We start from the raw sequence: 16,734 nt of genomic DNA, 5'->3' as shown, positions 1-16,734 counted from the left end.
AAGAGTTCAGGCAGGAATGCTAAAGCTAAAAAAGTAATGCATAAATGGAAGATCAAGCCATTTCACAGCAGTCCATTTCACTTGTTTATGTGTTTAATTTCAATTTCAGTCTTTGAATAATAACCTTTTAAATAATTCTTCATTCATTTATCCAGAATTGCTTTAGCAAATTTGAAGTTAATATCTCAATAACACTTTCTTGCTAGACGTAATTTATTTATCCATTTCCGTATATACATTTCCATTGATATTTGAATTTGGCGCAATTTTTCAGGTCAAGTCACTAGGAGCGCCACCGTCGAATTGTCGACCATTTTAGCAAGGCTAAATCCGTCAATGTTGTGTATTGTCTCTACTGTATTTGTTAATACATGCAATCACCTCGATTCACAGTTTAAACCGTTCAAATGCCATGGAAAAACTATTTTCGAAATGTATCCAACAAGGTGCATTTACAATGTTCAAATAATACACTTGGATAAATCACAGACAAAAATAACCTAACGCAACGAAAGAAAAAATCACACAATTCAAAGACGAAGATAAATTATGCTGGTTCCCCTGTGCAAATGCATTGTTTTTTGGACTTCTATACTGTTTGCATTTTTAGATGCTTTGTACTGGCATGGAAAGTGCCCGACGCCCTTAAAACATTTGGCTTATCGAAATTTCCTATGACGAGAGGATAAAAGTTTCTCGCTTCCATGTGCATTGCAACGCAGTACAATTACCCCCACCCCCCACCCTTGTACAATTCCCCAGCTGACACTTTCTCCTTTAAAACCATAAGACTGTTTGGGCTCGCATTAAAATAAAGCAATGCAGTTTCATCGGCAATGACAATGTTTACAAGTGATGAAAATCATTTTTCGTCCGTATTGAAAGTTTCATGAACTGTATATAGGATAATATCTTTTGTTTATTTCCACCTATTCAATACATTACAAGAAGTTGGCATTTACTTTAAAACATTATTCAGATGAGACATGTTTCGCCTCTCACTGTGAGGCATCTTCAGTCATTATCAAAAACCTTATTATTTTACCAGGCATCTGGTTAAAGATATTCAAAAATGTGTTTGATGATTATAAGAGGTAAGATTTACGTTAGTTATAAACATGTTCATGAAGTAACTAAAAATCTAATATATTGATAAAAACATAAATAGTTCTTTGTTGAATAGGACTTGTTTGATTGTACTATATAGTAAAAGGTGGTTTGAAGCCGTAGTCATTAATAGATGTCTAATACATAGTGGAAGGCATAAAATATCAGTTCTATGAGAATATATAATACAAACAATTGGTACATAAAAACTGGTAATTCATAAGAGGCTTAAAGCCGTAGTCAAAGTTTGAAATGTAGGTCAAATAACTGCTACATACCTGCCAACCCTTCCGATTTACCCGGAAACTTTCCGGTTTTTAACTCGTCTTCCGATTTATTTTTACTTCTTCCGATTTTTCACTAATATAACCTCTAGTACCGCCAATACTCTTCCCCTTAGATGAAGGATAAATTCTTACGTACTTGTATAATTTACGAAACCTTATTTTCAAGCGTATTTATTTGTTGCTTTATTTCGTGAGTGTTTCGTCCGTCGCCTTCGTGTATCGTGTTTCCCGCTCACCACAACAGCGTTTGCGCCTTATGCAGCTGGGGATTCGGGGCGGCAATCGTCCTGCAAGCAAGAGGCTAGCGCGCGCTCGCGACTCAGTTAATCGGGACGAAAGAATGAGTTTATTGTGTTGTTCGCGCGCTGTTGACAGCGTTTCTGTGCGCAGTTTCGTCGGAGTGGTAGGCCAAGTGTTTTTTCCTCTCTGTCAAAGTCGTTTGTTAATAATGTATGGGACATATTGAATTGTTCTGCATGTGATAGTTTCGCGTATTTAAGTGCATAATTGTAATTAATTGAATGTTTTTAAGGGGGTTCTTGTCGGTGACAGTTTCTGGCATTTTCTTTTCTCGTTATGGCCAAAAAATATAACAAACGTTATCTCTAAGTGTTCAGAGATACCTATACATTTCCGTTCATTTTACCGTCTAAGAGAAACTACCGTACCGTATTTTTCGCGTAATTAACGCCCTTGCATAATTTACGTATCCCAATAATTTTGAGTCCAAAGTGGAGAAAAAGAAATGTTCACGTATTTGACGCACCCACAACTTCGAACATCCATCACTCAGCTCCGGATGCGTTTCGAAATAAAGATGTCAACTATACTCAAGTAGCAGGCTTCCTATCGCGAAAAAGGCATTCCACACACAGGGCAACGTGCTGTTATTAGCCGTCAGGAAATCCCACTGCACTAGTTTTACGAGTGTTTCCGGTACGGGACATTCTGTGATCTCAAACTTGTTTGTCAGTCCACAGTATTCCAGTAATACTGCATCATACAAACTCGCGGTGATCATTTACGTCGAGACAACGGCAATAGAGCAGCGGGCAGCAAGTATTCAGTGTCCAAATGAAACGTGCGCTACCGCGGTAACAGAAGTGCACTTCAAGCGGCTAACAAGTCTCGCAAAGCATTTCGTGGACAAAAAGCGGCAAGTTTCCGCAAGTAGAGGATTATCTGCTTAAATACATGATTTTGTTGCGCAATGTTGCATAAGCCGTTTCTCACAAAATGCTGTGTTTAAAAGAATGAGAAATAGCCGCGGCACATGGAATCGGTATCTCGGATTTGAAGGTTAGCCGAGGCTTGATTAATTTTCTGAAGAGAAATGAACTTTCTCTTCGACGAAGAACAACATTATGCCAAAAAATGACGAATGATTTCAACCATTGTCATCGCTTTGTGATTGAGAAGCGTGAAATAGTGTTATCGTACACGCTATCGGAAGCCAAAAACAACGATGTACTGCAATGCTTGCTGATGGCAGAATGCCTAAAGCAAAATTTCCGCGAGTGATCCACGTTCGTATTCAACAGAAAAGGTGGATGGACACGTCACTCGTACAAGATTGGATACGAACGGTTTGGGGTAATGTAGCAGGGTCCCTCCTTCGATGCCCGGCCCTTCTCGTCTTGGATAGTTTTCTTTTTTTTTCGGTATGCCATTCAGGTCGTATTTTCAGCTCGTAATGAGAAGAATATTTTCTAGTGTCGGTACTTCAAACCCACGTGTCTAACTTATCTAATGTACCCTATTTGACTTTTCAGGAAAAAATCTCACGCCGGAATTTTAGGCTGTGTGACGATAATTGCAAATGAGTTGAACCAATTGTCTTTATATTATATTTGATGTATCTTTTAAATGTAAATGAATTATAAATAATTTGTAAAGATCTGAATTCCTTGAATAATGTACGCATCCGCAGTTGTCGCCTGTATTTTTCGTCGAAAAAGTGCGTTAATTACGCGAGAAAATATGGTATGGATTTTGTTGTGTGTGTCGGGGTGACATAAATATTATTCTTCGTATGTAAGTGTCATAAATGAGAGTGATCAGGTACATTTTCTTGTAACTATTTTTATGTTTTCTTTAGTTTAAGATTTTAAATTTAATGATCAATTCGCATTGTAACTGTAGATATGTATGCCTTTTATCCTGACCTATTTTCACGTAGACTGTGGTGAAATATACGTGATGAAATCCAAGAATTTAAAAATCTTCCTATTTTTGGGTTCTAAAAGTTGGCAGGTATGCTGCTAAATATATGGTAAAAAGATATAATTCAAAATATACAGCTTAGTATAAAAAATATGAAGGAAAAACATCCCAATTGCTTGACAAAAGTTACTTGACGTTGGCATGCGTTTGTCCGTGATATTTATTGGTCAACATTTCGTAGGTTATTTTAGATTTATTCGGCAAGATTGCGTTGACAAGAAGTTCACCAGATGTTTATAGTTGGCCTAATTTGTAAAAAGAAAGTTGCAGAGATGATGGGTGGAAATTCTCAACGTTGGTGTGGTTTTCAAACGTGAAGGTTGGAGAGCTGTTGTGTTCTTCTTCGATGACAATATATTTATAAAACGTTGATTGTAAATAATTTATACTATTGAAGAGTATTATGGAAGTTTGATGAAGCTGTTGAATTATTGTTGTTATAGAATGGTTCTATGGCGTTGTAGGCCCATTTAACGAGCTGTGTGAAGCGCTATTAGGATACTAATGGTCACTAATTACTAAGTGACCATTAGTACTGTCCTCTGTAACTGTCCAACATAAGCATGTTTCATTTCTGTAACAAAGTTCCCAGGCGACGATGTCATTATTGCTGCCGAAAACAGTCATGGTAACGATCTATCACAACAACTATGGCCAATGAAATGCATACCTGCCAACTTTTGAAAAGGGCCATCAGTAAAACTTACGCACAACAGAATTTTGACGTAACTTAGCACACTGGGGCAAAACTGCAACCAGATCCATGATGTTAAATACACTGTTAAAAACAATACCATAATCTTAAAATGAAAATACAAGAAGAATTTTATAACAAAGAAGCATTTTAAATACCGTATTTACCCGAGTAACCCCCGCACCCTCATTTTAGGAAGGCTCATTTTGAAAAAATTGAAATGAACTAAAATTCCTTCCATCGAAAGAGTAACGTACGCATAAACATTGTGTATCACTCCGCGAGGTCCACGTGGTCTTTACGCAAATATGATCATGTAAATTTACGGATATAGCTGCTTTGCCCGAGATGATAAAAATACATTATCACTGCTATGAAATATATTTTCCAGACAGGGACAGAAGTATGACGTGCGGTGATGCCAATTTGGCTACTCATAACATCATGAAAGTTTAAACATTTTTTCTTCCAGTTATATCTATAGTAGAAGTCCGTTATAGCGAGAATTCAAAACGTCGAAAAATTTACTCGCTATAGCAGATTGTCGTTATATCCGGTTTTGTATAAAAGTCGGAAAACCCCCCATGCATATAACAATCGGTATGAAACGGCAATCATGTTGTTCAAAACTTGCGTTTCCGGATGATATCCACACTACGGCTTACTTGTTTGTTATTTTTCGAAATTTAATACTACGTGAAAGTGTATGTTTAATGACATTCTGAAAAAAAATATAGTACCGTATTTCTCCGAATCCAAGATGAACCCCACTTTTTCCTTCAAAAAATTTAAATCAGGCTCAAAGAGTACTTTGTAAAATCATATGAATGCCTTTGTTGTACAGTAGGACTTTGCATTTTAGACTATTTTTAGACGCCGAACTTTGACTTTTGTCATGCCGTATTTTTTTTTTTTTTTTTTTGCGGCTGCACAATTATTCTTTATTTTGAGTTTAAGGACCATTAACTTAAAATTGGCATCATAATACCGAAGATAACCCGTTGAAAATTTGCCGGCTTTACCTATTCCATGCATCTCTATATTACGATGATCCATCAGGAAATTATTCTTGCTGTCTATAAAACTGTTACTTTTACTCAGCGTCAGATATAACCGGCTACCGCTACACGCATGCCTCGCTTGCCGGGTTCGGCCAAATTCATTGGCTAGCAATGTATAGGTCTAATCGCGGATGTTGAAAGCCATTCCGTCCTTGCGTTTTTCGTGCATATACCTCACTATTTCATCTTCGACTTCTTTAAAGCGTCCTTGTTGCGGTCCACTGAATGTATTTTTTGTACAGTACGCATTTTTTAGAACATTGTTTTCACGCTAACGCCAAATATTGGCTTTAGTTAGGCCTATGCCGTATTTTCTTGCGGCTGCACAATTATTCTACATTTCCGAGTGTTTAATAACCATTAACTTAAAATTGGCACCATTACATCGACTAGAACCCGTTGAAAATTTGCCGGCAATACCTTTTCCACGTATCTTTACAATACGACTGCCCATCACAAAAATATTCCAGCTGTCTATAAGCACCAAGTACAATAGACGCGTTATAACTCTGCCACTGAGTAGCCATGGCCTTTGTAAGAATTCGAAGGCTCGCATGTTTTGATGTCATTCTGCAGATTTGAGAAACGTTTCTGTAGAAGCTAATAGAATGCCATACTCTCTTCACTATTTCCCCGAGATCCAGTGACGTTACACGCAAGCACTGTACAACGGGTTGTCGCGGCTAGCGATGTAGGCTATAGTAAAGAGGCGGTAGTTTATTGTCAACGAGTTTTGTGTGCGTGTGAAAAGAAGTAGCGTGGTTACTGCGGTAGTTGCCAGTGGTATCCATTAACTTACTGTTAGGCCGCAAATGCAAGGCAACCCTTGAGTTTCGCATGAGATTCTAAGGGAAAAAAAGTCTTGGATACGGAGAAATACGGTATCAGTCCAGAGGTTTGTGTCAAACACTTCAGTTCTCTTCTTCAAACGGCGTCACCTAACCTAACCGTATATGTATCATGAAAACATATTTCAAACGCATGTAGAAAAATGATAACCACCTCGCGAAAAATGTATATTTTAATAGCCTTTCAGAAATTTAACTAGACGCGAGAAGACGTGAAATATCCTCTGAAATCAGTGATGTACTCTGCCATATCTTGATGTGTATCACAGTCTTAATTTCCGTATATACCGGTAACATTAAAATTAAGATATCGTTTAATTCAGTATTTTTAACGAGTTAACAACTGCTATCGGCCACGTTATTTATGCATTTATTACGAAACATGTTATCCTCTTTCATTTCGAATTTTCTTTAGAGAACAGCAGTCGACGGGTATTAGGTACCGGTACTAATCAACTCCAACTTCACCTTTGAATGTTGACGAGAGCTCGCAAACGCACAAAGTGAGAAAACTATACCGTACGGTACCGAAGAAGATCAATCGCATTTTGTTGCAAACGTTACAGTTTTCTTATCCAAACAGAGTCACCTATCCTAACTTAACCATACTATACGTATGATGAAAACACACTTCAAGCGCCAGTAGAGAAATGATAACCTCTTCCGAAATTTAACCACAGGCAAGAAAATATAAACTAACCTCCGAAATCAAAATTAAGCACTCTGCCATATCTCGAGGTGTATCCCATTCTTACTTAATTGCAGTATCTAGCCTCAAAATTAAGAGCGGTCGTTTAGTCCGCCTTAACTTTTAAGGAGTTAACAGCCGTTTATTTACGCATTTATTATGAAAATATGTTTCTCTTTCATTTCGAATTTTTTTTACGAACAGCAGTCGACGGGTATTACTAATCGACTCCGACATCGCCTATGAATGTCGACGGGAGAACTCGCAGTGCACATAGCGAGGAAACGATGCCGAAGGTAATCAATCGCATGCAATATCAACGCTGGGATGCATAAATTTCGGTAACGGGAAAAATCGCGCGCGCTTAATCGCTTGTAATTACGGATGCGTCAGTGATAGGGCTCTCGCTGTAACCGAAGGACGATACATAGTTTAATATGGTAATTTTGAAGGGACCGAAAAAAATCGTCGCTATATCGGAGTTCTCGCTATATGCCGTACTCGCTATAGCGGACTTCTACTGTAATTCCAAAGCGATGACCTATAATTTTTCATTGGTTTAAACGTCTCCTGAAAGTCCAAATTAGTTTTTAACATCAAAGCCCGAGAAAGTGTTGAGGGAAATTTTTGAGATATTAAAGTAAATGGAAGTTGAGAGAAATGAATGGCGAAGTGTAGAGAGCACAACAGCATGAAAGTACAAACATTTTTTCATCCAGTTATATCTTTTCATGGGCTTAAAAGTTTCCTGAAAGTACAAATTAATTTTTAACATCAAACCCCGAGATAGTGTTGAAGGAAATTTTCGAGATATTAAGGAAGGTAAATGGACGGGCCAGTTTCAATGCCGTAGGGATATTCGCCGTTTTAATACCTATCCCCCAAAATATTACGAAGAAATTTTATAGAAAATTCAGGCAGTATGAGATAGCAAAAAACTGAGGGTGAGCATTCACTAAACCACTGATTCAAGTGGCAGAAAAGTAGGAAATGTTGTAGTTGGTGTGTTGAAGAATGTAAACGAAATAACAGCCAACTGTACGGAAGTGGAGTGATTATGGATTGTAAAAGTTTCAAATTTATGGCAATGAAATTGTTAAAATGACATCGTTCATCCATAAAACCGTAAAATGCTGCAATTTCCGTAAATGTTATGGATACACTTTAAAGTTGGCAGGTATGATAATGTTATTGTGTATCAGTTTCATGGGCTTTTGATACTTAAGACCTTCACATTTAGTTTTCTTCCGACACTGGGATATTGGAGCATCTAATGCAGGGCTTAAAACACCCAAAATCTAAGCATGCAAACCAAGGTGCAGAGGCTCCTTGCACTGTGGATTGGTCTGGCTGATCAACTCAGCTTGACTGATGGTGTAGTGTGCTGAGAGCGATGAAGCGATCGGCGATAAGACAGCTTGTTTATCGGTGAAATAGATGAGCGCAAGATAACAATAATGGAGCAAGCCGTTTCAAAAAAAGCAAAGACTTCCAAAAGTCCATTTCAATGGAACTGGGAACTCTTCTGTTTCTCTGTCGTGACGATAAAGCCAAATGCTTAATCTGTGGGACAAATAAATGAGTGATCAAAAAGATCTATTTTTCAATACTTTGCTCGAATTCTACGAGAATTTGTCAATGGAAGATTTTCCTAAGCTGCATCAAGAAGCAACTGAGATTGTCTGGTTTTCTGTTTTTACTTGTACGAAAACTAGATTGCGTGCGAGTATTTTCAATTGTAATTTAAAGAACGCTCTCGAAATTGCTGTCACCCATTCCCTTGTTCCAGACATTACTGGTACAGAGAAAAAGGAAAAGAGCTAGAAGTCAAAAGTGTTCAAACCAATGTCCTACATTTTCATATGACTAATCAATAGCCAATTTGTGTAATTTATGAACCAACTTTAAATGTATATTGTTAAACTTGCCACTGTTGATTTGCACAAATGCATGTATATTCCACATTGTATAACCCAAAAATTGGATGGTAGTAGCATAAAAAATAATGTGTCTTCATGGATGATGCACACTAGTTAATCAACTACCTTCACACTGTGTGCTAAAAACTCAAAATTGACACATACAATAGCCCAAATGTACCAGACATACCAACATTAATGATCGGTTCAAATTAATTTAAGCTTTTACCACTACATGTGATGTTTTTGTAAATAATACATTTTTAATGCATGTCAACTGAAGATGACCCCCTAGGGGTCGAAACTAGTCTTGACTATATTTACCAGCTTAATGTAAAATAAATTTGTATTGATAAGGTGGAGACTCATATATATATATATATATATATTGTTTTTTGTAAAGCAATATTGTCATTGTCGGTGAAACTGCATTGCTTTATTTTAATGCGAGCCCAAACGGTCTTATGGTTTTAAAGGAGAAATTGTCAGCCGGGAAATCGTACAAGGGTGAGGGATGAGGGTCATAGTAGTGCATTGCAATGCACATGGAAGCGAGATACTTTATCCCCTCGTCATAGGAAAGTTCGATAAGCTACAATGTCTGGCACTTTCCATGCCAGTACAAAGCATCTAAAAATGCAAACAGTACAGAAATCCAAAAAATAATGCATTTACAGAGAGGAACCGGCATAATTTATCCTCGTCTTTGAATTGTGCGATTTTTTTTCTTTCGTTGCGTGAGGTTATGTTTGTCATTGATTTATCCAAGTGCATTATTTGAACATTGTAAACACACACACCTTGTTGGATACATTTCGGAAATAGTTTTTTCCATGGCATCTGAAAGGTTTAAACTGTGAATCGAGGTGATTGCATGTATTAATGGGTTTTAGAATACTTTGTGACGCGGAAAGTGTTTACATTTCTGAAGTACGAGAGAAGTGCCATGGCGGGAAATCGTACAAGGTTAGAGTCATAGGAAAGTTCGATTTTAAGGGCATCGGGTACTTTCTGTGTAAATACAAGGCATCTAAAATGCATACAGTATAGTAATCCAATTAATAAAGCACTTGCACATGGGAGCCAGCATAGATTTATCCTCGTCTTTGAATCGTGCTTTTTTTTCTTTCGTTTCGTGAGGTTATGTTTACCAGTGAGATATCCGAGTGCATCATTTGAATACTGTAAATGCACCTTCTTGGATACATTTTGGAAATAGTTCTTTTTCCTTGGCATTTGAAAGGTATAAACTGTGAATCAAAGTTAACTGCATGCAGTAATGGGCCTTAGAATATTTTGTAACACGGCAAGGGTTGGTACTTCTGAATTGCAAATTGGCGGTTAATTCGAAATCACGTAATTCGAAGTCCGATTTTTGAGTCCCAACGACTTAGATACAGTAAAACCTCGTTAATTCGAACTATCAGTTTTGGAGTACATCATGCTGCAGGATTAATTTCTTTTAAATTAATTTCATAGCGTGGGTTACTGTAGTTACATCCTAGTTAATGAACCATGGGCAATGGCTACATACTTAAGTCGGGATACCAGTTGCTACTATCGAAGGGTAGAGAAAGGTCCACCTATTCAATACCATTAGCCTGTATAGTCTTATATAATTGGGACCAGTTTCAACCCCATATACAATGGGTCATGTTCAGCCACGATCCAATTGGAAAAACATATGCTCACATACAACCAATAATAAAGTAATAAAACTGGTATGTCTCAATTTACAATCCAAATTTAAAACGTTGATGAAGTCCGAACAAACACATCCAAAATTGAAATCAAATGACAAACCAAAACTGCTCCGAACTATGCAGTCGCTCTTAAGGCAACTGAACGTTCCTAAGTTTATCTGGAGGGTGGCATTCCCCATCTGTATAGACGAGCCATTTGCTTTATAAATTATGTTTTGTACAATAGTACCGTATTTACTCGCGTGTTCGACCCCTTTTTTTTCCCACTTTTACAGCCAAAAGTGGCAAAGGGGGGTCCAATATGCGATAACCTCAAACTTTTGTGCAGCGAACACATGACTTCTAGGCTATAAAGAGCTATAAATTGTACATTTAACCATTCTATACATTATTTAACAAACTTAGAATGTATTTAAGTTATACTGGCTATTTTCGTCGGAAGGCAGTATTTCGAAACGTTAGACAAAGAGTGAACACGACTTAGGCCTACGTTACAAATAAAGAGTCCGTTTCAGTTGCATCTCATTAATTCCTCTGGTGAAGTTGACGTCAGGAAAGGCATACGGCCAGAAAAAACGTGCTGCGAAGATTTGTCTCACTTCATACTCGACCCCGTAGAAAAAAAGGGATGGGATAAGGGTATCATGTTATCATATAATTAAATATTGATACAAAAGAACTTAATGGCCAGTCATTTGTCTGTCAGCTCAGCAGTAGGCCTACCACACAGTAAACCTGATCACTGCTCTCATTTGAATTATCGCCGTGCGCCGCCAACTTCCCTGCCCTGCTACCGGCGTGTCTGCAATATAAGTGACGTCATCTTCTCTGCCATCTCGTCAGTCACGTCAGCCATGCTTCATTCTCTTTTGAGCCATGCACTGCAATCTAAGAGCATACGAGGTCCCGTCTTTAAACCTTTTAAAAATAATTTTGTTCCCGACTAGAGAGTCTCAACAGTGTGAATCTATTCCCAAATGGTTTCTGGAGATGGTCTCTGATATTCCCAGTTGGTGTATGTGTACCATTATGAAGCAGAAGCCACACCTTCCGAATAAAGCCGTGCTGTAGAAGGCATGCCGGCTTGCCAAACCATAAGCTGATAACTAGCGTATCTTACGAGTTGTACTTCTGAATGAAATATATAGTAACTGGAAACATTCTTTTGATAACTGCGGCTGTTGAAACACACCCTTACTTTCATGTAGTTTACATTTCATGGTTGTTCTCTATATTTATCACATCAGGATTTACGTAAACAGCTGACCATGAGATAGGACAGACCACATTGTTTAGGTTAGGTATAATATCGCCCTGATAGTGCATAAAGTTCCTAGACGGAAAGAAAAATTAATAACAGGAAAATATGCCGCATTTATGAATATCTACAGGTGTGGCGGTAACGAGTTTTATCACAATGTTTAATTTCGTACGATTGTTGTCTCTTTTCTTATCTACGCATACCCTAGTATGTTTTGTTTGGCGTCTCCAAAAAATCGTTTAAAGTACGTGGGGACAAAATTATTGTTTGTTAGGTACGTTGGCGAGTAAAAGAATCGTTTTAATTGGATAGCTTTAAACTTAATTCTTTCCAAATATATACCTATATTGGCCCGAGTTACAAGATATTAAACAACCACTTTGTTAATGATCTCACCTGCTGTATAAATAGCAACAGCCACGAATATTTTTCAACTAAAGTAAACTTTTCCTCATCCCGAAGTGGTACAGCTCTTTTTAGACACCCCAGTGGAGGGGAGTTACATGTACCACTTTTACCGCATATCAACCTTCCTGCCATTCCTAATAATTCTCTGGCAATACGGTACCGGCAATCGAAGTCAGGCTCCCGAGAACAGCAAATAATTGTGCTAACCATTACGCTGGCGGACATTAACAACAAAACACAGACAGACATACAGCATGATTAATGTATGCTTGCAATGTGTGGGTCGGACACGAAGCTAGGCCTATTCAACCTATTTTTGTGACGTCATCAAAGCTGCAGTAGACCTACACTACGGACATTTCTGAACTACGAAACACAGATGCACCGCATGGATCCGACACGTTTTCACTGCGTAGGTCGTACGGATGAAACTATATTCACAAATTTGTGCGATGTCATCAGAGCTGCAATAAGACTTGTACCCACTTAGAAGCGGAATCATTCTTTGACAAATTACGTTGGGGTGGTCTTATATGCGAGATTTATTTCTTCATTTTCTTTGTCTCGAAAACCCAGGGGGGTCTAATACGCGAGGGGGTCTAATACACGAGTAAATATGGTAATATGGGCAATGGTTTTCTGAAGGGGAATATAACTTTAATAGGTATACCTTTCATCAGATGTAGTGATCTATAGTTTAGTTTGAAGTGGATGTTTGAAAAGAAAATATTTAGAGTAAAACACAGCTATATGAGACTGCACTATAGGAGTGAGAGTTAGGTGGACTCAGGATATCTTATAAGCTAGAAGTAAGACATGAAAGTAGTGAAAACTATTGCTGGTACAGAACAGGTGGGAACAATGGCAGGAGGGAACTCCAAATGAAGAAATGTAGGCTAATTTAGGAATGAACTATATGGATGAAGCTTGGGTGGTGGGGTCATTTGAGGCAAATAGAGGAGGATAGATAACCTAGGAAAATAATGGACTTATGGAGGGTAAGATATGTAGAGGGAGACTAAGACTAGCTACAAATAGAGGATTGTGGTGGCAACCAGTAAATTCACGGAGGGTTGCAGACTGAATGCTGAAAGGCCTTACACCTTACAACGAACAAATTAAACCCATTTTCTATTCTTCAAAAATCTCTCCTCAAATTCTAGCATAGTCACACTTATAACATAGGTTTCGGCATCAAAAGATTGTCATGCATACAAGATACAACTAAAAGCTGTAACTTACCAATCATGACAGCTCTCCCTTTCGGATCAATGGCCAAATACTGACCAGGGACAATCCGCCGACAACCACTTTTGCCAAAAGTTTCTTGATGTACTTTCTCAAATGTATTCTTTTGAGGAGAGTATTCTAAAATCACAATTCTGCCAGAGTCCGAACCAACCACAATATAGTCTGAAATTAAGGACAATGTGTCAATATTAAGGAGAACAAACAGAAAAGTAAATTGTGCAAAACTGTCGTCAGAGCTTTGAGAAAAATCACTGTAATCATAAACACGGACCAAAGCTGGATCATCATTTGCACACCTAATTATAGAAAATTCAGTCACTCAAAAAGAATGAGCATAGGGTATTGTTCATCATGTAATATTTTAATCAACTTAATTTGAAGCCAAAATGTTTAACTTCCCATGTAAATAGAAACTTTGGAGACTTACGAACTCATCCGTAAGTTCAACTGTTTGAGAAAAGTGTACGTGCAGCAAACAAATTCAATACCATGCACTCTTTCTGAGCACCTGCAAAAAACTATACAATATAAATGATCAAATACCTTTAGTTCCACCAGTAAGCCTGAATGCCATTAAAGATCTAACGATTCCAAATACTTCCACAGTGAGCAACGTGTGCACTTTCCCTGTATTGGGATCAGGGCGCAAGAGCTCAAGGGACTTTCCTCGGGAGACTAAAATCTCCTGCATCTTGCTACCACTGAAATTCCCATGGACAGCGTGAGTAATTCCTGTTGCTCGTTGAAGAGTCAGATTGTACAAATGCATATTGGTGAAGTACAAAGATAACCAAGTCAATATCAACCACAGAACTAACACCTATCGGCACCTGAAAATAAAATGCATACAAATGAGAGCTTTTTTGTTAAAACAAGAACATGTAAAAAAAAAAGTCAGTATGAATAATCAGGCTGTCTAATACAATAATACAACCAAAATGACACCAACTCATGCTTACCACAACTAGTTTTGGTATTCAATGGGATATACAACTCACTGCGGGACAATGATCATAAATGTAAGCAAATTTTCTTATAATCTGCATAAAAATGACATGCTGCACCATCTTTGAGTATATTACTCCAGATGTAGCATCAACTGAAGTAGTCCATACTAGGATAGTACAAACTACAGTTATTTACTACGGGAGTAACATCCAAGAGCTAAAACACGATTTACTCATTGCAGCTACTACTACTACTACTACTACTCTACTGAAAGAAGTATTGCTGTGTTTGTGCATTTTGCTTAAAGCAATGAATAAGTGTATGTGCAATATGAAAATGGACAAAAACTCAAAGAAGAAAACATGAGGGTTGTTCAATATATAATTCAACACATTTTATTTCTAGGCCAATTTAAGTTTCGAAAAATTGAAATTTTGTTTGAGACATCTTTGAATATTCCCGCTTCGGCTCGTAGAGTAATTTCCGACATGTGGCAGCCACTGATCTCTATACATGGATCGCTGATGGCAGGTCTCCGCTGCAGGAGAAAGTATGCCAAGTTGAGTGCGCGGTTCGCCATGTTGGCGTACCCAACCTAGAGCTCTCCTTATGGGGAAGCAATGATAATATAGTCAATTTTAAGTCGCAATTAATGGCGCATTGGAATAATTAAAAATATAGAGACGTGTTCACTCAAAGCATAAGGACATTGGGATCACTGACACGTCATTCCGAGGTCACTAAATCTCCGAGATAGCAATAAACATGAGTGTATAATAACGGCCGACAAATATTAACTTAGGTGCTGAATACATGCAATTAGCGATCGGTAACACAATACAAGTGAAAACCAGTTTCTGGAAACATTGCTGTAAATTGTATACATGTATGCCACGAAATTATGCATTCTTAAAATGATGTACCTATAAAAGTAGCTCACTATACAGGCCTAGATTCGACATACCATAATCGGTGCTTGATAATGAATTCCTGTTTCTATGAAACAACGCGCATATTATCAAATTAAAATATCAGTGAAGCAAATGTACACATTTATAAAACCAGCAAATATTCAAAACTTGTCAATATATCACATTACCTGCAGCTTAATTTACTATTACAGACCTCTAAATTCAGCTAGCAAAGCGATATTGATAATCAGATATATGTAACACCAGTTAAAGAGTCCCAAATACCACGAATTGTATAATGGGATAGCCCCAAACACCCACCACACTTTCTCTTCTCCCACCCATAATTATTACTGATTTAAATAAGGTCTAGAATTCCCCCAGACTTCATTTTCTAAGATTGTTATAAGGTAGCGTCAATTATTTCATCGAAACCGCCAGTTTAATTACGAGAAATAAAAAATAATATAAGTAAATTTTTACTTGCAGTTAATGTTCAGTAAAATTGAAAACAGTTGGCTGTACATCACTTCTAATGTGTACAGTTTGTCCATTTCTATCAAAACAGTCTTCCTCTAAGTGATCCGAGCAGAGAACAGCTGTTTTAGAAGGCTCCCAATTCTCCCGCCTGATACTCCTAATCGATGATCTTAGATGTTCGGGTCTCGAGAAAGGAAACCTACAAAAATTAATTTTGCTCCCGGAATATGCGAAATAAGATATAATAAACCTAAAACTCAAAACACTACCCTAGGAAGATTCTTGTGTACAGTATAAAACTCTCCTTCTACTGATCGGTTCTGTTTGTACATCCATAAGCTGAACACTGCGGTATGTTAGTACCCCGTAGAATGTTTCTTCATTCATATTTCAGATAAACACATCATCTGTCGGCCTTTTCCCCTCGGACACAGCGAGGAATCCCACCTCTACCGCCTCAAGGGCAGTGTCCTGGAGCTTCAGACTCTTGATCGGGGATACAACTGGGGAGAATGACCAGTACCTCGCCCAGGCGGCCTCACCTGCTATGCTGAACAGGGACCTTGTGAAGGGATGGGAAGATTGGAAGGGATAGGCAAGGAAGAGGGAAGGAAGCGGCCGTGGCCTTACGTTAGGTACCATCCCGGCATTCGCCTGGAGGAGAAGTGGGAAACCACGGAAAACCACTTCCAGGATGGCTGAGGTGGGAATCGAACCCACCTCTACTCAGTTGACCTCCCGAGGCTGAGTGGACCCCGTTCCAGCCCTAATACCACTTTTCAAATTTCGTGGCAGAGCCGGGAATCGAACCCGGGCCTCCGGGGGTGGCAGCTAATCACGCTAACCACTACACCACAGAGGCGGACTCAGATACACATACATATTTAAATTGAATATTGTAATCCACAAATATACTACAAGGCAACGAACCTACATTCGTAAAAT

At 38.2% G+C, this 16,734-nt stretch overlaps 1 protein-coding gene across 3 annotated transcripts in view; it reads right to left on the bottom strand.

Moving 5' to 3' along the window:
• The window catches only part of Sf3b3 (splicing factor 3b subunit 3), a 258,058-nt gene that overhangs the window by 212,700 nt on the left and 28,624 nt on the right, over positions 1–16,734 (bottom strand). For all 3 annotated transcript variants that reach the window (XM_067137901.2, XM_067137904.2, XM_067137902.2), the window contains exons 3-4: positions 13,994–14,280; positions 13,442–13,612 (exon numbers count right to left, since the gene is read on the bottom strand). In XM_067137901.2, the coding sequence (XP_066994002.1) occupies positions 13,442–13,612; positions 13,994–14,219 (397 nt within the window). In that variant the 5' untranslated portion in view covers positions 14,220–14,280. The remainder of the gene's footprint in view (positions 1–13,441; positions 13,613–13,993; positions 14,281–16,734) is intronic.

The sequence above is a fragment of the Anabrus simplex genome, chromosome 1 (genome assembly GCF_040414725.1).
Source record: "Anabrus simplex isolate iqAnaSimp1 chromosome 1, ASM4041472v1, whole genome shotgun sequence".
NCBI classification, from domain to species: Eukaryota; Metazoa; Arthropoda; class Insecta; order Orthoptera; family Tettigoniidae; genus Anabrus; species Anabrus simplex.
The sequence above is the reverse complement of the archived record's forward strand: the minus strand, read 5'-3'. Positions and strand labels throughout refer to the sequence as shown.